Below are 21,544 nucleotides of genomic sequence, written 5' to 3' on the forward strand. Positions count from 1 at the left end.
GCCCTATAACTCTCTGTGGGTTTCGGGGATGATAAATTTGCTGAATAGGTAGAATGTTCCTTCCCTTTTATGCACAGTCCAGGAGTCTGTCCCTTGTCTAGAATGGACTCTAAAGCAGTGACTTCCAGAGATCCAAAGGCTGATGCACAGATTAGTGTCAGCAAAACCAAGTGCAAACGAAGGAAATCAAAACAACATAGTGGAGTTTTATCAAGTGAGATTGTGTTAATTTAAAGGATTATTCTTCATTTTAAGATGGTGTTTTTCCTATCTGGATTACTTATCTTTTCATTTTAGAAATGATAATGAAAATATACAGTATTTTGTTACTGTCATTGTTTAGTTACCACATTTGGAAAATAAGAACATTATCAATTATATGTCATTAAATTTTAAAATATTTTGCATATTTTTAAAATACCCCTGTTGGGAACTACCATTCTAGAATATGACTTTGTAATATGAGCTACCCTCAAGTAAATTAATTTTTTAAATACAAAAATCTATGGCTGTGTGTTATATATGTACTTAGAAATTTCCCTTCTATACCTATTTTATTGACAGTTTTTATCAGGAATGGTGTTGGACTTTTTCGAATGCTTTTTCTGCATCAGTTGAGATGATCATGTGATTCTTTTCTTTCCTTTTATTTATGTGGTGGATTATGTTGATTGGTTTTCTAATGTTGAACCATGCTTGCATACCTGGTGTGAATCCTACTTGGTCGTGGTGTATTATTTTTTTGATATGATGCTGAATTGTATTGGCTAGAATTTTGTTGAGAATTTTTGGATTTATATTTATGAGAGATATTGATCTGTAATTTTCTTTTTTTGTGGCATCTTTGCCTGGTTTTGGTATCGGGGTTATGCTGGCTTCATAAAATGAATTTGGAAGCATTGCTTCCTTTTCTATGCTCTGAAATAGTTTGAGTAGTACTCGTACAAGCTCTTCTCTGAATGTTTTGTAGAATTCTCCAGTGAAGCCATCTGGGCCAGGGCTTTTTTTTGTTGGGAGTTTTTTTTTATTACCTTTTCAATCTCTTCTCTTGTTATGGGTCTGTTTAGATTTTCAGCATCACTTTGTTGTAGTTTGGGTAGGTAGTGTGTTTCTAGAAATTTATCCATTTCCTCTAGGTTTTCAAATTGTTGGAGTATAGTTTTTCATAATATTCTGTTATGATCCTTTTTATTTCAGTTGGGTCTGTTGTAATGTCCCCCATTTCATTTCTTATTTGGGTTATTTGCGTTCTTTCCTGTTTTTCTTTTGTCAGTCTGGCCAGTGATTTGTCGATTTTGTTGATTCTTTCAAAGAACCAACTGTTGGTTTTGTTGATTTTTTCTATTGTTTTTCTGTTCTCTATTTCATTTATTTCTGCTCTGATCTTTATTATTTCCTTTCTACTGGTGGCTGTGGGCTTTTCTTGCTGTTCTCTTTCTATTTGTTTGAGTTGTGTAGTTAATGTTTTGATTCTGTCTCTTTCCACTTTTTTGATGTGTGCTTCTATTGCTATGAATTGTCCTCTGAGGGCTGCCTTTGCTGTGTCCCAAAGGTTTTGATGTGATGTGTTTTCATCCTCATTTGATCCTAGGAATTTTTTAATTCCATCTCTGATTTCTTCTATTACCCAGTGGTTTGTAAGCAGGGTGTTATTAAGTTTCCATGTAATTGATTTTTTTTTTCCTTGCTCTTCCTGTTGTTAATTTCTACCTTGGCGGCATTGTGTTCAGAGACGATACTTTGTATTATCTCAGCATTTTGGATCTTGTTGAGGATTGCTCTGTGACCTAAGATGTGGTCTATTCTGGAGAATGCTCCACGTGCATTGGAAAATAATGTGTACTTTGCAGCTGTTCGATGGAGTGTTCTATATATGCCTATGAGGTCTAGTTGGCTGATTGTGCCCTTTAGGTCTTCTGTATCTTTGCTGAGTTTCTTTTTAGTTGTTCTGTCCTTTAGTGAGAGAGGTATGTTGAAGTCTCCTACTATTGTTGTGGAACTGTCAATTTCTCTTTTCAGTGCTGTTAGAGTTTGTTTTATGTATTTTGGAGCCCTGTCTTTGGGTGCGTAGATGTTTATTATGGTTATGTCTTCATGATGGATTGTCCCCTTAATCATTATATAGTATCCTTCTTTGTCTTTTATGGTGGATTTTATTTTAAAGTCTATTTTATCTGAGATTAGTATTGCTACTCCTGCTCTTTTTTGGTAGTTGTTAGCTTGATATATTTTTTTCCAACCTTTGATTTTTAACAAGTTCACATCTTTGTTTCTAAGGTGTGTCTCTTGCAGACAGCATATTGATGTGTCCTGTTTTTTTTATCCATTCTGTCACTCTCTGTCTCTTTATGGGTGAAATCTTGCATATTTTGAAATCTGTTTCCTGTAGTCTTTGCTCTGTTTTGCCTAGGCACTTTTACAGCATTTTCTGATTTAGAGTGGACTTAATCTTTTGGGCAATATTGTAGATCAACTTTAGACCCACTCCCTTTTCCATCCTCTCCACAGTTTTTCTGTCAGCCTTCACGTGCTCTAAAGTCTTGCTGTAAAATGAGGCTGGGGCTGACACAGGAGAGACATACTCGGGTTTTCTTTTTTTTTTTAATTCATAGTAAATTTGAAGTTTCACTATTCTTTGTTCTCAAGGTATGCTGATTTTATTGTTTTGTGTAGATATATTTTTCCTTTGTTTTTTCTTTTGTATCATTTTTTTGGAGAAAATATTAGGAGGCTGGTAGCTAAACTTCTGCCACTGTCTTACACTATTTACGAGTTCTGTAATTTGTTTTGATTTCACAACTTTCAGAAAATCCTTCATCACGCAGAGATGTACCTGTAAGTATGACATTTTTAACAGTGCATATTCCAAATTTGATATACTCTTTATTTTAACTGATCTTGAATCCTAAGAAAAAAGTAGTAGAGTTTTTTTTGTTTGTTTGTTAATTGTCTAACAGCATATACCAACTGCTTAACTGTATTTAACAGATAATTGATATTTTGGAATTTGTCAAAGAACTTCAGATAGTTTAAACTCTGATAGTTTTGAGAATATTTCCAAAGTGTCTTTCAACTTTAAGATATTATGATTGTTTCACATCAGATGTGTCAGTTCCTTTACTCATTTGTAAGATGAGTAACCAATCAAGTATTTTCATCAGAAGAGTGACATGATTTGACTTATATTTTAACAGGATAACTCTGGATGCTGTGTTTGAGGACACACTGTAGGGATGTATGGCCTGAAGAGAGAGACCAGTAAAGACACTGTTGTAATAATATTAAGAAATATTGGGGCTCTCATACCAGCCCAGTAATTCTGGGGGTGTTAAGAAGTGGTCAGATTCTGAATATATTTTTAAGGTAGAGTTCCACACGTTCATGAAGAATTGGATGTGATGCTTAACAGAAACAGAGTAGTTGAGGATGATCCTATGATTTTTGGCATCTAAAAGGAGCCTACTTGAAAGGTGGGTTTAGAACTTTATTTTTGGAGTACTATGATTGAGATGCCTATAAGACATCCAAGAGGAATTTCAAGTAAACAGGTGAATGTATGAGTCTTGGATTCAAGGGAGAGAGAAGTCTAGCCTGAAGTTGTAAATTTTGCAATCATTAGCATATAGATGGTTTTTAAAGCCACGAAACTGGATAAGATCATTAATGGAGTGAGGTAAGAGAAAAGAACCCTAAAGACTGATGTCTGAGCACAGCAGTGTTAAGAGATTTGGCGTATGAGTAGAGAATAAGAAAACCAGTGGAGTGTAGAGTCCTAGAAGCCAAATAAAAAGAGTGCTTAGGGAGGACAGAGTGATTCCATGTTTCAAATGTAGCTGATAGAGCAAGGAAATAAGGGCCTGGAATTGACCCTTAGAATTAGTAACTTGAAGGTCATTAGTGACCTTGTCAAATGCAATTTCAATGGAGTGGAGAAGTGAAAACATTATTCAAGTGAGTTCAAGGGAGACTGGGAAGAGAAAAATTGGAGCACCAAACATAAACAATACTTGAGGTTTTTCCCATGTACTGTTTACTTTAATGGAAGTAAAGCAATGGGATAGAAGTTGAAGCAAGAAGTAGGCTGAAGAGAGATATCATTTTATTTTTTAAGATAAGAAAAATTATAGCACATTTGTATGCTTGTGGGAATTATCCAGTAGAGAGGAAAAAATGATGCAGGAGGTGGGAGAGAATTTCTGTATCAATGGCCTTGAAGGGGTAAAATCTAGTCCACAAGTGAAGATAAAAGCACTGATAATTCATACCTGTAAAAGAAGGGAAAGCAGAGTTAATGGGTAGATAGATGCATGATGAGGGTTATCTGGTGATAATTCATTTCTGATTGTTCAGGTGAGAGTGAGGACGGGAACATAGATCACAGAAGTTAGAGGAGCAAGAAGTTATGCAGAAATCATCTGGGAGCCTGAGGAGGAGAATGGATCTGGGAATCTAGTATGATTGCCAGGGAACACCTTGAGGTGAGTAGTTACATATTTTAGAGTGAGACCATCAGCGAGGTGGTAAATTTTTCTTGAACCATATTGTGCTGCATAGATATAGGTGCAGGTAAGTGAGGGATTGAGGGTCTATAGCAGGAATCTTTTACAACATTATGATAACTAGGACCCACCCACTTCCACATATTTTTATTTATTTGTTTGGGGAAGGACCTGGTCATTGGATGTTTTTTAATCACCCAAGGTGATTCTAAGGCAGTTAGAGTTGAGAAATACTGGTGTATCACATGGAGTCTTTGGTGGTGCAAAAGATTAATGCTCGGCTACTAACCAAAAAGTTGACTGTTCAAACCAGCCAGAGGCATCTCAGAAGAAAGGCCTGGCAATCTGCTTCCAAAAGGCCACAACCATAAAAATTTTATGGAGTGCATTTCTACTCTGCACATATGGGGTCACCATTAGTGAGAATCAACTCAAAGGCAACTGGTGGGATACTACATAGTATATACTTGAGGAAGATGGTGGTATGGAGCAGCTGTTGTGGGCTATGAGACAAGAATTGGAAGTTAAGAAAAGTTGTGATTTATTTTGTTTTATTCATTTTTGGATGACACTGGTGTAGAAGCTTTGGACTTGGGAAAATTCCCAGGATGGTTAGAAAAGATAAGAGTAAAGGAAATGCCTTACATTTTGTATCTCTACATGAAAAACATATACAGAAAATTGAGATATGATATTTTAGGTTTTTGATAATTTTTTTTAAAATTATGCTAATGTGGTTAAAAGCAAATCAATTTGCCGATCTTTACCAAATATTTTAAATTATATTTTCTAACAAAACCGGAAGGTTTGTATGCTAAGTATCAGCTTAAAAATTATTGCACGTAAGTTTGAGAAAAATGGATTTTGTTATAGAAATTCTGTTAGAAATTTAATGTGAAAGGGAACATATTTTCAATCCTTTGATATGAAACACATCCATAAGGTTACCGAAACTTTTTCTGTATATGGATAGATTACCACTGTGCAGAAGAGGAAAAACATGTTTGTTCCAAATATGCCAGCTATCTTGTATTGAAACCAGATTTTAAATAAAATGATTTTCCAAATGTGTTGTTCTCTAAAGCAATAAAGACAATGGAGGAGTTTACTGTGCTTTTGGCAAACAACAATTTTTTCAGTCCTCAAAAACGCAGGTATTTTTCTATTTTGGGAAAAGGAGATATGCAAGCCACAGGTTTAGAGAACTTTACATTTTATCGGATCATGAAGTTAAAAATTCAGAGTGCTAGCAGGCACTTCTAGCAGGCTTGTTGCACAAAGAAATGAGTATGCCATTTAATTCTTTTATCCCTTTTCTATGAAAATGTGAGAAAAATTTCATTGAAATATAAACTTACGATTTCTTTCTTGTCATAAACGAGGCAGAATCCCCTGTCTTCAATTCAAAGGAGTTTTATTTGAGCAAGATTCAAGTAGGAATTAGATAACTTGTCTTTTGCTCCTCCTCTCGTTCTGAAACTACAGAAGAGAAGCAGGAAAACAAATGCTCAGGAACATATTGCACAAAGTACCACTTCAACAAAACCCAGGACAAACGCAAACAATTCGAGAAATAATAGAACTGAGGACAGCAAGCTTTCTAGGAATGCTATGGACGTTTCTTCCCTCTGCTATCGTTGAAGTTTCTTTAGTCAAGGTTCAGTTATACTACTGTTTAGACAACTCCAACTCCCCAGAAACAATGTTCACTGTTACCGCGGCTTCCAGGAGCGCAGAAATTGCTTTGATGAGCTCTAATAGATTGGTAACAATGCTTCCTACAGGGCCACGTTGCTAAGTAACAGCTTGTTTTCTTGGACACGGTGAATCCGTGGAAGACCCCCAAAAGAGGTTGCAGATTCTTGGTGGACAGCTCTCATATCTCCTCCTGGAAACATAATGAAAAATGCCTTCAGAAAAATAGCTTCATGAAGGCCAGAAGAATTTTATGCACCAGCAAGACATGGCTGAAAGGTAGGAAAACAAATGTTAAAAGTAACTTTAGTCATTACTTGACAGAATTACAAAAAAAGTAGGTAGGTCACCGGATTAAGTGTCATTTAAGAACTTAAAGTGATGCAGCCTGTGTTACTAAATAATGGTTGTTAGAGAGAGAAGCAAACCTCACCACCAACCTCCTAATACCATGCAACTAGTTACAAACGCAATGCAACTTCTGTGATCATCATTGTAACAAAGAGAGATAGACTTATTGTTTTGGTAATTGTATGTTTATAAACACACAGGGGTCTTTAAGACAGCATGTGTGAATTTCAGGGGGGAATAGACAAGACAGCTGAGAGGAAATCTGTATTTGTGTTAATAGTTAAGTTTAGATGAAATTTCTAGAAGAAATGGTTTTTACTAGCTCATTAAAGCCACAAAACCGATTAAATAAGAGGCCTAAACTCAATCTTTGTTTCCTTGTACTCCTAAATTTCAAAGCTATCTCTAAAAATATTTCTCCAAGCATGCTGATAATTAAACAATATACAATTAGTGGGTTTGCTGGTTTGTTAAATTGTTTTTTCTTTTTATTAGTGTATAACCTGATTCTATTTCTTTAATAAACGATTCTTGCACATTTAATTTTTTGGTAAAAGTTCATTGGGGTCCATGCCTATTACACTAAAATTATTGATGATTAATGCAAAGGTATAAAATTTATTTACATCTTTCATTTACTGCCCATAGTTAAGGGAAGAATCTTGCTTATGTACGGGTTTGGAGGCCAAAGCTGTGATAGACATTCTGTGTTTGCTACCCAACTGTGCTCATCTCAGGAAGCATCCAGATATTATGTCATTTTAATGTTAAAAATGAAATGTGTTTTAATTGGAGAAATGGACTTGTGAAATCTAATAAAGCAATTGTTGTTGTTAGTTGCTACCTAGCAAGAAACAGGATGACTTAAATAGTTAGCAATTATGTGTAGAATTATAAACTTCATTTTGTCCCACTTGCTAACACCTTTAAATACGTGATTCCAAGAGGAGCAGGCTTGTTTGTTTGAGAGGAACATTATTTGGAAACTATGTAAACGATTTTTACTATCTGTATTTTTATTCTTGAGTTTGGAGCCCTGGTGGCGCAATGATTAAGAGTTTGGCTGCTAACCAAAAGGTCAACAGTTCAAATCCATGAACTGCTCCTTGGAAACCCTATGAGGCAGTTCTACTCTGTCCTATAGGGTGTCCATTAGTCGGAATCAACTCAATGGCAGTGGGTTGTGCTTGGTTTGGTATTATTATTATTCAGTTAGTAAATCTTTAAAATTATTTTAGAGACAGTTTTTAAGAAGTGATATCCAAGCTAAGAATTAAATTTTATTTTATTCTTCAAATTTTGAAGGGAAATATATATATAGAGAGAGGAAATCAGGAAGACAAGATGGAAGGACAGAAGGAAAGAAGTTTTCTTAGTGCCAGTATTTTTCAATCGTATTTCTGCACATAAAACTTATTCATACTACCTTCATAAAATAGTTAATTTCATTTGAGATTTTATAGTTTTATCTCTGTTCATAAAAACCAAACCCATTGCCGTCAATTCTGACTCATAGCCACCCTATAGGACAGAGTAGAACTGCCCCATAGGATTTCCTAGGCTGTAATCTTCATGGAGGCAGCCTGCCACATCTTTTTCCCATGGATCCATGGTGGGTTAGAACAACCAACCTTTCAGTTAGCAGCCAAGCACGTAATCACTGTACCACTGTGGTTCCTATCTATGTTCATAAGATCTGCATAGATCACGTATTACCTTTTATGTGTCTATATTTTCCTTTTCTCTTGTACTATTGAATGTGGTTGAATTTTCAAAGTTATAACAAAATAGGAAGTAGTAAACTTTCCTCAGATATTGAAAATCTTCCAAACAATAGTCATATATGTTGCTATAACAAAGTTTTTAAAATGTCTAAATATAATCTTGTATAGGAAACAAAACACCTCAGTCCCTCTATGCGCATCATTTCTGATATTTGAATATACCCTTTCACTTCTGTAAACATCAGTGAATTTACTAAAAACTACTGAAGTTGGCAAGCTTTCCTTCTAGAGAAGTGTTACAGATGTTGCCCATCTTCATGATCATTGGTATGTTTGAGTCCATTGTTGTGGCTATTGTTATACATAGGGTTTTCACTGGCTAATTGGTTTGTCATACTGTGGTGGCTTGTGTGTTGCTGTGATATTGTAAGCTTTGCCACCAATATTTCAAATACCAGCAAGGTCATCCTTGGTGGACAGGTTTCAGCGGAGTTTCTAGACTAAGACAGACTAGGAAGAAGAACCTAACAGTCTACTTCTGAAAAAATTTGCCAGCGAAAACGTTACGAATAACAGCGGAACATTGTCTCATATAGTGCCAGAAGATGAGCCCCTCAAGTTGGAAGGCACTAAAAAATAAGTAATTTAAATAGTCCTATAAATATTAATCTGTATATGTGTTAATTACAGTATATAAATCAAGAGAAGAGCTGCCTCCTCAAAGTGGAGTCCATCTTACTGACACGGTTGGAGTCAAGCTTTCAGTACCTTCATTTGCTAATGTGGCACAACTCAAAATGAGAAGAAACAGCTGCAAATATCCATTAATAATCAGAACGTGGAATGTATGAAGTATAAATCTAAGAAAATGGGAAATAGTCAAAAATAAAATGGAACACATAAACATCGACATCCTAGGCATTAGTGAGCTGAAATGGACTGGTATTGACTATTTTGAATCAGACAATCATATGGTCTACTATGCCAGAAATGACAAATTGAAGAGGAATGATGTCACATTCATCGGCAAAAGGCCATTTCAAGATCTATCCTGAAGCATAACACTGTCAGTGATAGGATAATGTCCATATGCCTACAAGGAAGATCAGTTAATATTAAAATTAATTAATCAGTTAATTATTAAAATTATTCAAATTTATACACAAACCACTGAGGCCAAAGATGAAGAAATTGAAGATTTTTACCAACTTCTGCAGTCTGAAATTGATCAAACATTTAATCAAGATGCATTGATAATTACTGGCGATTGGAATGTGAAAGTTGGAAAACAAAGAAGGATTAGTAGTTGGAAAATATGGCCTTGGTGATAGAAATGACGCTGGAGATCACATGATAGAATTTTGCAAGACCAAAACTTCTTCATTGCAGATACCTTTTTTCACCAATGTAAATGGTGACTATACACATGGACCTCACCAGATGGAATACACAGGAATCAAATTGACTACATCAGTAGAAAGAGACGATGGAGAAACTCAATATCACCACTCAGAACAAGGTCAGGGGCTGACTGTGGAACAGACCATCAATTGCTCACATGCAAGTTCAAATTGAAGCTGAAGAAAATTAGAACAAGTCTACAAGAGCCAAAGTATAACCTTGAGCATATCCCACCTGCATTTAGAGACCATCTCAAGAATAGACTTGAAGCATTGAACACTAATGACCGAAGACCAGACGAGTTGTGGAATGCATCAAGGACATCATACAAGAAGAAAGCAAGGGGTCATTAAAAAGACAGGAAGGAAAAAAAAGACCAAAATGGATGTCAGAAGAGACTCTGAAACTTGCTTTTGAACATAGAGTAGCTAAAGCGAAAGAAAGAGCTGAACAGAATTTCAAAGGGTGGCTCGAGAAGACAAAGTAAAGTCTTACGTGCAAAGACCTGGAGATAGAAAACCAAAAGAGAAGAACATGCTAGGCATTTCTCAAGCTGAAAGAACTGAAGAAAATTCAAGCCTCAAGATGCAATATTGAAGGATTATACAGAGAAAATATTAAATGATGCAGGAAGTATCAAAGGAAGATGGAAGGAATACACAGTTATTGTACCAAAAAGAATTGGTCAATGTTCAACTATTTCAGGAGGTAGCATATGATCAAGAACCAATGGTACTGAAGGAAGAGGTCCAAGCTGCACTGAAGGCATTGGTGAAAAACAAGACTCCAGGAAATGACAGATTACCAATTGAGATGTTTCAACAAACAGATGCAGTACTGAAAGTGCTCCCTCATCTATGCCAAGAAATTTGGAAGACGGCTACTTGACCAACCGACTGGAAGAGGTCCATATTTGTAACCATTCCAAAAAAAGGTGATCCAACAGAATGTGGAAATTATCAAACAATATCATTAATATCACATGTAAGTAAAATTTTGCTGAAGATCATTCAAAAGAGGTTGCAGCAGTACATAGACAGGGAACTGCCAGAAATTTAAGCCAGATTCAGAAGAGGACGTGGAACAAGGGATATCATTGCTGATGTCAGATGGATCCTGTCTGAAAGCAGCGAATATCAGAAAGATGTTCACCTGTGTTTTATTGACTATGCAAAGGCATTCGACTGTTTGGATCATAACACATTATGGATAACACTGCAAAGAATGAGAATTCCAGAACGCTTAATTGTGCTCATGAGGAACCTGTACATAAACTAAGGCAGTCGTTCAAACAGAACTGTGAGATATGAAGTCAGGAAAGGTATGCGTCAGGGTTGTATCCTTTCACCATACTTACTCAATCTGTATCCTGAGCAAATAATCCCAGAAGCTGGACTATATGAAGAAGAACACGGCATCAAGATTGAAGGAAGACTCATTAACAACCTACAATATGCAAATGACACAACCTTGCTTACTAAAAGTGAAGAGGACTTAAAGCACTTACTGATGAAGATCAAAGATCACAGCCTTCAGTATGGATTACACTTCAACATGAAGAAAACAAAAATCCTCATAACTGGACCAATAATCAGCATCATGATAAAAGGAGAAAAGATTGAAGTTGTCAAGGATTTCATTTTACTTGGATCCACAATCACCGCCCATGGAAGCAGCAGTCAATAAATCAAAGGACATACTGCATTGGGCAAATCTGCTGCAAAAGACCTCTTTCAAGTGTTAAAAAGCAAAGATGTCACTTTAAGGACTAAGGTGCACCTGACCCAAGTCATGGTGTTTTCAATCACCTCACATGCATGTGAAAACTGGACAATGAATAAAGAAGACAGAAGAGGAAGAGATGCCTTTGAATTATGGTGTTGGTGAGAATATTGAATATACCATGAACAGCCAGAAGAACAAACAAATCTGTCTTGAAAGAAGTACAGCCAGATGCTGAGAGACTTCATCTCACATACTTTGGACATGTTATCAGGAGGGATGAATCTCTGAAGAAGGACATCATGCTTGGTAAAATAGAGGGTCAGCAAAAAAGAGGAAGACTTTCAATGAGATGGATTGACACCGTGGCTGCAACAATGAGCTCAAACATAACCATGATTGTGAGTATGGCTCAGGACCAGGCAATATTTCATTCTGTTGTCTGTAGGGCTGCTATGGGTCCTAATCAATTCAATGGCACCTGGCAGTAACAACAATTTGGCAAAGTAGATCACCAGACCTTACTTCCTAGTCTGTCTTAGTCTGAAAGATCCGCTGAAACTTGTCTACTATGGGTGCCTTGCTGGTATGTGAAATACTGATGACATAGTTTCCAGCCTCATAACAAAACCGAGAAACCAAACCTGTTGCCATCGAGTGGATTCTGACTCATAGCAACCCTATAGGACAGAGTAGAACTGCCCCACTGGGTTTCCAAGGAGTGGCTGGTGGATTAGAACTGCAGTCTCTTGGTTAGCAGCCAAGCTCTTAACCACTGTGTCACCAGGGCTCCTCTAGCTTCATAGCAACACACAAGTCACCAAAGTATGACAAACTGATAGGTTTGGTGGTGAGAGCTATCAAAACGTGGTAGTGATGTTTAAATTAAAAATCTGGTATACTTAATTTGCCATTTCAGAAATTAATAACTTCTAATATAAAATTTTTTGCCTATTTTATAATTCAGTTTGGAGTATTTTCTATTATCTCATTAGATCTCTAGCAAGCAGGTAGCCTAATCATAACCCATTTTACAAATGAATAAATATAGGCACAGGGAAGACAGGGATTCCATGCTTTAAAAAACATAAAAGTAATGCTCAAAGAAATCAAAGAAGCTGAATTTATATCTCCTATCATCCACATTTAATGCTCTAGAGCCCATGGTAATTTTCTTCTAGCCCATATCTCAGAAGTGCCTCATTTTAGCAAGCTCTTAAAGGATTTGAGAAGCCAGCTCAATATTTGGGGTTGGAAGGAGTTTAGCGATTTGTGAAAACTGCTCTTTGTTAACTGGACAATAAGACTAGGCTCTCTTTCTTTCCTTCCTTCAAAGGACCTGCAATGAATATAAACGAAAAGTTAGAAATTGAGTTATATTCAGTACTACATTGACAACCTTGAGGTGTCGTAAAAGAGCATTCTGGCTCTCTGTATGGTGTATCACCAACATGGCTTCATTCAGCTCAACAGCTCAGCTTCACCTCAGAAACTAGGCCATCTGCCCTTTCTCCTCTGCTTGCCTTACAAAGTTACATAATCATCAACTTGACATTTTAATTAAGCAGATAGCACCCGTTGCAGCATACAACTTATGAGGCTTATAAACTCGTGATTGCAAAGGACATTGCAATCTTCTGATGAGAGGTGTTCATGGATCGATAAGTTATATTATTGTTGTTTTTCATCCAACAGGCTTAGCTCACCTGATTCCTTCTGGTTAGCCATTATACGCTTTTGCAAACCAAGAGTAGATGGCCAATTCAGATAATGCTTATGATTTTAAAGACACTATAAATCACCACTGACAAATGCTGTAGAATTTTAGCCATGGTACCTTCTCTGTGGCAGCTTTGTACTGGAGCATTAATAAAATTAACTTCTCTTTCATAAGAGTTTAGATTTGTAATTTATGATTACTCTTTGTTCACCACAGGCAGAAAGATTAAAAAACCGAGTAAACGAATATACCAACTAAACTGCATGTATCTGGTTTTATTTTCTTGTTGGGGAGCAGAGGTGGGAGAGGGTTTTAAAAGCAGCTTGATGTTACCTGGAATGGTGTTCGTGTAGGTTCTACTACTGAAGGCTTAACTTTTGTTTTCAGTAAATTTTAAGTGCTCAGATTTACATGTTCTATTAACTAGTATAATTATTTATATGTGGTTAAGTGGAGCAATCAAAATAAGAAAAATCAATATTAGTGATTTCCGTTAATAATAACTGCATCCTAATCATGATAGACCTTTACAGTTATTTAAAGAACCACAGTAGCTTATGTGCATCTATCCTAGTGGTTAAGAACACGTGGCCATTACTAGGGCAACACAGGCAAGTCACCCAGTGTTTTAGTTTCTTAGTGCTGCTGTCCCAGAAATGCCATAAGTGAGTGGTTTAAAGAAGAGAAATTTATTTTCTCAAAGTTTTGGAAGCTAGAAGTTCAAATTCAGAGTGTGGCACCAGCTCTAGGGGAATGTTCTTTTCTGTGTGCTCTGGGGGAAAATCTTTGTTTCAGCTTCTGTTTTTGGCATTCCTCTGTTCCTTTGAATCTCCACATGACATCTATCTTTCCCCCATTTGTGCTTGCTTCTCTCCTTGTCTAATCTATTCTTTTTATATCTCAAAAGTCCACAGGTTTAAGACACACCCTACACTGATATGCCCTTCATTAACATAGCATAGAATCCCTATTCCTAAATGGGATTACATTCACAGGTATAGGAGTTAGGATTCCAATATATATTTTTGGGTGACACAACTCTTAACATCCAACTTCTCTGAGCCTCCATTTCCTCATCTGTAAAATCAAAAGATAATACCCACCTCATGAGGAGATTGTGACGATTAAACGACTAAAGCCATGTAAAGCCCTTAGTGCCTAGCATAGAACAAGCGTTCAATAAACGTTAGCTATACAATCATTACTATATTAATAATAATAATAACTGTCTTCATAGCCATCGTTTTACAAAACAATAAGCAGCCTCAAGCAGAGTCCGTATACCCTTCAGAACATTAAAGATAAGAAAGTAACAATCAGAGACGTTAAGTGCCTTGTCCAAGGCCACAGTAGTAGCATTCTTCAGATTCCTAGCTACTTGCAGGTCCTGCAATTCTGACTTCAGTTATGTGCACATGAAGGAAGGTATAGATGATGCAGGAGTTTGGACTAGTTGTATAATCTGGAATATACCCTATTTCTCTTTTCTCTTTTAAACTAAATGATCAGAAATGATCTTGTTGTATTGTAAAGCAGACTGCAGAAAAATTCCTTATGAATTTGTGATACAAGTAACAGAATGAAGATTTTGAGAATTCCCCAAAGTTTTTGTACAGGATCCTATGACATTGCTCCTTATCAGCACACTATGGTGTGGTGCTTGGGGGTTAAAAAAACAATGGGAGGGAAGGGGTTTGGACTTTTCAGCCCATAGAGACATTTCACACTCAAAGACAACCAGATTAGTCATCTGCTGGTTAGAATCTTTTCAGATGACCTGTCTGTAGCTGCAACTCTTGAGCATTCTTAAATTCATTCTGAAAAAAAAAAGAATGTATGTGAGAGAGTGTGTGAGTGTGTGTGTGTGTGTGTGTGTGTGTGTGTGTGTGAGATGGTGGGGATGTTGTTGCCTATCTACTTGGGTTACCAACGTTTTAATTGCCTTCTATTATTAATAAATACCTAGTAGTGATCAGGATAATGGCATAGAGAGTTCTTCTAGCTTAAACCTGAAAAAAATCGATGTAAACTAAGATGATGAGATAATTTTCACTTCCTTTTAAAACTTAATTTCACCTTGCTGCTGCTGTGCTTACCCTTATAGCATGACCCAAGAAAGTGCAGTAAAAATCCAGTTAACTGGATCTTTCTTATCAGATCTTTAATTATGTGAACTTTTTTCCTGTGCCCAAAATGAGACCACTTCTCACAGTGCAGATTAAAAAATAAGAGAGAGTGAAATTTCCAGGTTATTCTACCAACGCCACCGCCCACTGTGTGTGGGGCACTAGAGTTTAGAACCACAAGACACCAGCCACTGAAGAAAGATTCAGCTGTGTTCGTTTTCCTGTTTTCATTTTGGCAGAAAATGGCAAGCCTATTTTAATAATCAAAGGCAAATGGACCAAAAAAAAAAAAAAAAGTCAGTTAAACCAAACTGTACACCTCCTGATAGATTATTCCATTTCCCATTATTTTTCTTCCTAATTGTTGACCAAATCTCCAGCTATCGATAGCAGGATTTATCTGCTTCAGAAATAATAAAATTTAGACAATTTGGCATTGTTGTTTTAATGTTTGTTAATTTCTTTTTATGTCAAGATACTTTTTGGTAATTTTAAGAAACAATATCTAAACTATTGAAGAATTGCTCAAGTGGGAAATATATGAGAGGCATGTATTTTCTGACTTTTTCACGTAACTAAGACCAAATTCTTTATTTTTTATTTAATGACAGTTGGAGGAATAATTGTTGATAACAGGGCATAGTTTTATTTCTTTTAATGGCATTGTAATGGTATTTTTAGAATATGATGTAATGGTTGTCCTTTTTTACTGTACCAACTCAGTTTATAAATGAAAAACGAAAGACATTTTTATACTGTACTTTATGAAGACAACTTCAATATACCAGAAATGTGTAGTTTCTTGTATGCTAAATTGCTATAGAGGCATAATAACGATACCATAAAATATAGAATGCTTTCTCTTAAGATTCTTGAAGCCTGAAAAATAATCTGTTAAGAGGAAAGAGAAGCCAGAAACAAAAAGAAGCATGATTTCAACTTTTACTTTACATGAAAAAGTATATGTAGATATTATTTTTAAATTACTGGACTAAAATTATACAGCACCAATTCCAGAAGAGAAATATAGAACCATTGGTGATGACAAAAGGGAAAAGTATAAGAAGAACAATGAGTAATAAGTGAGAGAATTAGTAGAAAAGAGTAGAGAAGACAATTCCCATCTCAGTGCTATGAAGATAGGTATACAGAGAGAATTAGAGTATTATTAAATGAACTGGCTGAGTAGCATTTCAAAGTGAGTAAAACTGGTGAAAGAACCTGACTTTTTTATTTACTTGCCACCAGTTGGAGGAAATATAAGCGGTTTGGGAAAAATCTGGGGGAAAACTTAAAGCCCAGTTTTATGGGGAGATCAATCAAGTGTTGAAAAAAACCAAACCCACTGCCGTTGAGTTGATTCCAACTCATAGCGAGCCTGTAGAACAGAGTAGAATTGTCCCATAGGGTTTTCACGGCTGTAAATCTTTACAGGAGCTGATGGCTACATCTTTCTCCGGGGGGCAGTTGATGGGTTCCAGCCACAACCTTTTGGTTAGCGGCCCAGTGCTTAACCACTGTGCCACGAGGGCTCCTCCTACTGAGCCACCAGGGCTCTTTTAATCAAGGGTTTAGGGATGCTTATTATACGTGCCAAATCAGTAGCTATAGCTCTAATACGTGGACTGAACTCTTCTTTAGTATCTTATAGGTGTGTGTGGATGTATTTGTATGTACTATGACATTATTTTTTCCAAGGCAAGCAGTCTAAATAGACACCCTTACATTTGGGGAGAATTTTTAGTGAGTGACTATTAACCATAAACACATTTAGAATTATGACAAGATGTAGAAGTCCTTCTAAGGTCTAAGAAACTCCTAGGGTATCATGTATCTCTCTTAAAAATGGGAGAACTGTTGCTTATAATTTCTTGTTGTTTTAAACAAGGGTGTTTACATTTGAGGAATCCCTGGGTGGTGCAAATTGTTAATGCACTCAGCTGCTAACTGAAAGACTGGAGTCTCTAATCAACCCAGCGAAACCTCAGAAGAACGGCCTGGTGATCTACTTCTGAAAAACCAGCCAATGAATATCCTAGAGAGCACAGTTCTGCTCTGACACTCATGGGGTCGCCATCAGTCAGAGTCCACTGAAGGGTAACTGGTGATGGTGGTGGTGGTAGATTTACATTTGAAGACTTTAAAAGATAAGCATTTTCTTTCACTCAGCTCCTCAGGCCAAAACACAAGCAGTCAAGAGGTTTGTCTGTCTACTTCATCACACTCCTCTGATTCAAGTGATACTCACACTCGACTGGTTCTGTCAAGGAACAGAAGGGCATTTCATTCACGCTCGGATTCTGGAATATCATCCCTGGTAAATATTTTAAGTTAACATTTTACCTAACGATAAACTTATAAAACATGCTTTATCTTATATCTAACAATTTTGAATAAGTATATAAACTTCTTAAATAAATATGTCTTGTAAGGGTGTGGGCAAAATGAAAGGTTGATACACTCAGACCCAACCCAGAGAGGAAACAGGAAGAAGCCGGGGGTGGAGGAAGGAAGACAAACAGAGGAGGAGAAGGTGAGCAGCAAAGAAAATGACCACAAAAACCAGAATGTTCCCTTTCCTTTCCCCTACTGAGGTCAAAATTTGTCACTAGTCTAAGACTAAAGATTTACTCTCCTTTCTTTCTGGAATGTTCTTTGTCCACAAAACAAATTTTTCTTCTCTCAAATTCACCATTTCTAAGGCATTTTCTCTAACCCACCTAATTGGAATCAAGCTTGTTTTTCCTCCTTCATTTCATTCATAATTGGTCCACTTAGCCCACTGGATTAGGATGAGTTATTGATATGTCTGCCTTCCAAATTATAGAATATGAGTTTTTTGACCACAGCTAACCTATTTTCCACCACGTCAGTCAGTTTGTCATATTGTGGTGGCTTGCATGTTGCTGTAATACTGGAAGCTTTGCCACTGGTATTTCAAATACCAGCAGGGCCACCCATGGTGAACAGGTTTCAACAGAGCTTCTAGACTAAGACAGACTAGGAAGAAGGATCTGGCGGTCTAGTTCTGAAAAAATTGGCCAGTTAAAACCTTACGAATATCAGCAAAACATTGTCTGATATGGTGCCAAAAAACGAGCCCCTCAGGTTGGAAGACACTCAAAATACAACTAGGAAAGAGCTGCCTCCTCAAAGTAGAGTCAACCTTAATGACACAGCTGGAGTCAAGCCCTCGGGACCTTCATTTTCTGATGTGGCATGACTCAAAATGAGAAGAAAAAGCTGCAAACGTTCATTAATAATTGGAACATGGAATGTGAAGTATGAATCTAGGAAAAATAAAGTCATCAAAAATGAAATGGACCACACAAAGATTGATATCCTAGGCATTAGTGAGCTGAAATGGACTGGCATTTTGAATTAGACAATCATATGGTCTACTATACAAGGAATGACAAATTGAAGAGAAATGGTGTTGCACTCATTGTCCAAAAGAACATTTCAAGATCTATCCTGAAGTCCAATGCTGTCAGTGATAGGATAATATTCATATGCCTACAAGGAAGACCATTTAATATGACTATTATTTAAATTTAGGCACCAACCACTAAGGACAAAGATGAAGAAATTAAAGATTTTTACCAACTTCTGCACTCTGAAGTTGATCGAACATGTTATCAAGATGCATTGATAATTACTGGTGATTAGAAAGTGAAAGTTGCAAACAAAGAAGGATTGGTAGTTGGAAAATATGGCCTTGGTGATAGAAATGATGCTGGAGATCACATGATAGAATTTTGCAAAAGTAATGACTTCTTCATTGCAAATACCATTTTTCAACAACATAAATGGTGACTATACACATGGACCTCACCAGATGGAATACACAGGAATCAAATTGACTACATCTGTGGAAAGAGATGATGGAGAAGCTTAATATCATCAGTCAGAACAAGGTCAGGGGCTGACTTTGGAACAGACCATCAGTTGCTTATATACAAATTCAAGTTGAAGCTGAAGAAAATTAGAGCAAGTCCACGAGAGCTGAAATAGGACCTTGAGTATACCCCACCTAAATTTAGTGACCATCTCAGAAATAGATTTGACACATTGAACACTAACGACAGAAAACCAGACCAGTTGTGGTATGATAACAAGGACATCATACATGAAGAAAGCAAGAGGTCATTGGAAAGACAGGAAAGAAAGACAAGACCAAAATGGATGTTTGAAGAGACTCTTAAACTTGCTGTTGAATGTTGAGCAACTAAAGTGAACAGAAAAAATGATAAAGTAAGAGCTGAACAGAAGACTTTAAGGGGCAGCTCGAGAAGACAAAGTAAAGTATTATAATGAAATGTGCAAAGACCTGGAGTTAGAAAACCAAAAGGGCAGAACACATTCGGCATCTCTCAAGCTTAAAGAACTGAAGAAAAAATTCAAGCTTCGAGTTACAATATTGAAGAGTTTGGGCAAAATATTGAACGACACAGGAAGCATCAAAAGCAGATGGAGGGAATACACAGTCACTGTACCAAAAAAAACTGGTTGATGTTCAGCCATTTCAAGAGGTAGCATATGATCAAGAACCAATGGTACTGAAGGAAGAAGTCCAAGCTGCTCTGAAGGCACTGGCGAAAAATGAGGCTTCAGGAACTGACAGAATACCAATTGAGATGTTTCAACAAATGGATGCAGCACTGAAGGTGTTCACTCCTATATACCAAGAAATTTGGAGGACAGCTACCTGGCCAACAGACTGGAAGAGATTCATATTTGTGCCCATTCCAAAGAAAGGTGATGCAACAGATTGTGGAAATTATCAAACAATATCTCTAATATCACAGGCAAGTAAAATTTTGATGAAGATCATTCAAAAACTATTGCAGTAGTAAACAGGGAACTGTCAGAAATTCAAGCTGGATTCAAAAGAGGATATGGAATGAGGGATTATCATTGCTAATGTCAGATGGATCCTGGCTGAAAGTAGAGAATAGCAGAAAGATGTTTACTTGTGTTTTATAGACTATGCAAAGACATTCAACTGCGTGGATCATAACAAATTATGGATAACATTGTGAAGAATGGGAATTCCAGACACTTAATTGTGCCCATGAGGAACCTGTACATGGATCAAGAGGTAATCATTCAAACAGAACAAGAGGATACTGCATGGTTTAAAATCAGGAAAGGTATGTGTCAGGGTTGTATCCTGTCACCATACTTATTCAATCTGTATGCTAAGCAAATAATCCAAAAAGCTGGACTGTACAAAGAAGAACATGGCATCTGGATTGGTGGAAGACTCATTAACAATCTGACACAAACTTGCTTGCTGAAAACGAAGAGAACTCGAAGCACTTACTGATGAAGATTAAGACTACAGCCTTCAGTATGGATGACACCGCAATACAAAGAAAACAAAAATCTTCACAACTGGACCTATAAGCAACATCGTGATAAAAGGAGAAAAGATTGAAGTTGTCAAGGATTTCATTTTACTTGGATCCATAATCAACACCCATAGAAGCAGCAGTCAAGAAATCAAACGAAATATTACATTGGGCAAATCTGTTGCAAAGACCTCTTTAAAGTGTGAAAAAGCAAAGATGTCACTTTGAGGACTAAGGTGTGGCTGATCCAAGCCATAGTGCTTTCAATCACTGCAAATGCATGTGAAAGCTGGACAATGAATAAAGAAGACCGAAGAAGAATTGATGTCCTTGAATTATGGTGTAGGCAAAGAATATTGAATATATCACAGACTGCCAAAAGAACAAACAAATTTGTCTTGGAAGAAGTACAGCCAGAATGCTTCTTAGAAGCAAGGATGGCAGGACTTCGTCTCATGCACTTTGGGCATGTTATCAGGAGGGAGTAGTTCCTGGAGAAGGACATCATGCTTGGTAAAGAAGAGGGTCACTGAAAAAGAGGAAGACCCTCCAGGAGATGGATTGACACAGTGGCTGCAACAATGCGCTCAAACATAACAAGAATTGAGAGGATGGCACAGGACTGGGCAGTGTTTCTTTTTATTGTCCATAGGGTTGCTATGAGTCAGATGGCACCTAACAACAACAATGTTCTAGAAATGTTCTAAAACAGAATGAGATATTGAACAAGTATTATAGCATTATTTACCAGAGGTGGTGTAACGTTGATTCATGAATATTTATTCATGCTATTATTCACTATCAAACAGGTATCAGTTTGTCATGTTAGGGATTCAAAGTTGAATAAGAGTACATAAACTAGATTGGACTAAGATGACTCGTATGAGGGTAGTGGTGGTTCTGTAGTAGAATTCTCTCCTTCCATGCAAAAGGCCTAAGTTCAATTCCCAGC

The 21,544-nt window shown here is 36.8% G+C and overlaps 1 protein-coding gene across 5 annotated transcripts in view; it reads left to right on the top strand.

Annotated features, from left to right (window-relative positions):
• The first annotated feature begins 2,242 nt into the window (after positions 1 to 2,242).
• LOC101341097 (uncharacterized) overlaps positions 2,243 to 21,544 on the top strand; it is a 39,793-nt gene continuing 20,491 nt past the window's right edge. For 3 of the 5 annotated variants that reach the window (XR_002825178.1, XR_002825179.1, XM_023737880.1), the window contains exons 1-4: positions 2,243 to 2,835; positions 4,351 to 4,478; positions 6,284 to 6,473; positions 17,408 to 17,555. Coding sequence is in view for 1 of the 5 variants with exons in the window: in XM_023737880.1 (XP_023593648.1) it covers positions 6,448 to 6,473; positions 17,408 to 17,555 (174 nt within the window). In the remaining 4 variants the exon portion in view is untranslated. The remainder of the gene's footprint in view (positions 2,836 to 4,350; positions 4,479 to 6,283; positions 6,474 to 17,407; positions 17,556 to 21,544) is intronic. The other 2 variants (XR_002825181.1, XR_002825180.1) reach the window with 2 other exon arrangements.

This window comes from Trichechus manatus, unplaced genomic scaffold (genome assembly GCF_000243295.1).
Source record: "Trichechus manatus latirostris isolate Lorelei unplaced genomic scaffold, TriManLat1.0 scaffold00110, whole genome shotgun sequence".
Taxonomy (NCBI): Eukaryota; Metazoa; Chordata; class Mammalia; order Sirenia; family Trichechidae; genus Trichechus; species Trichechus manatus.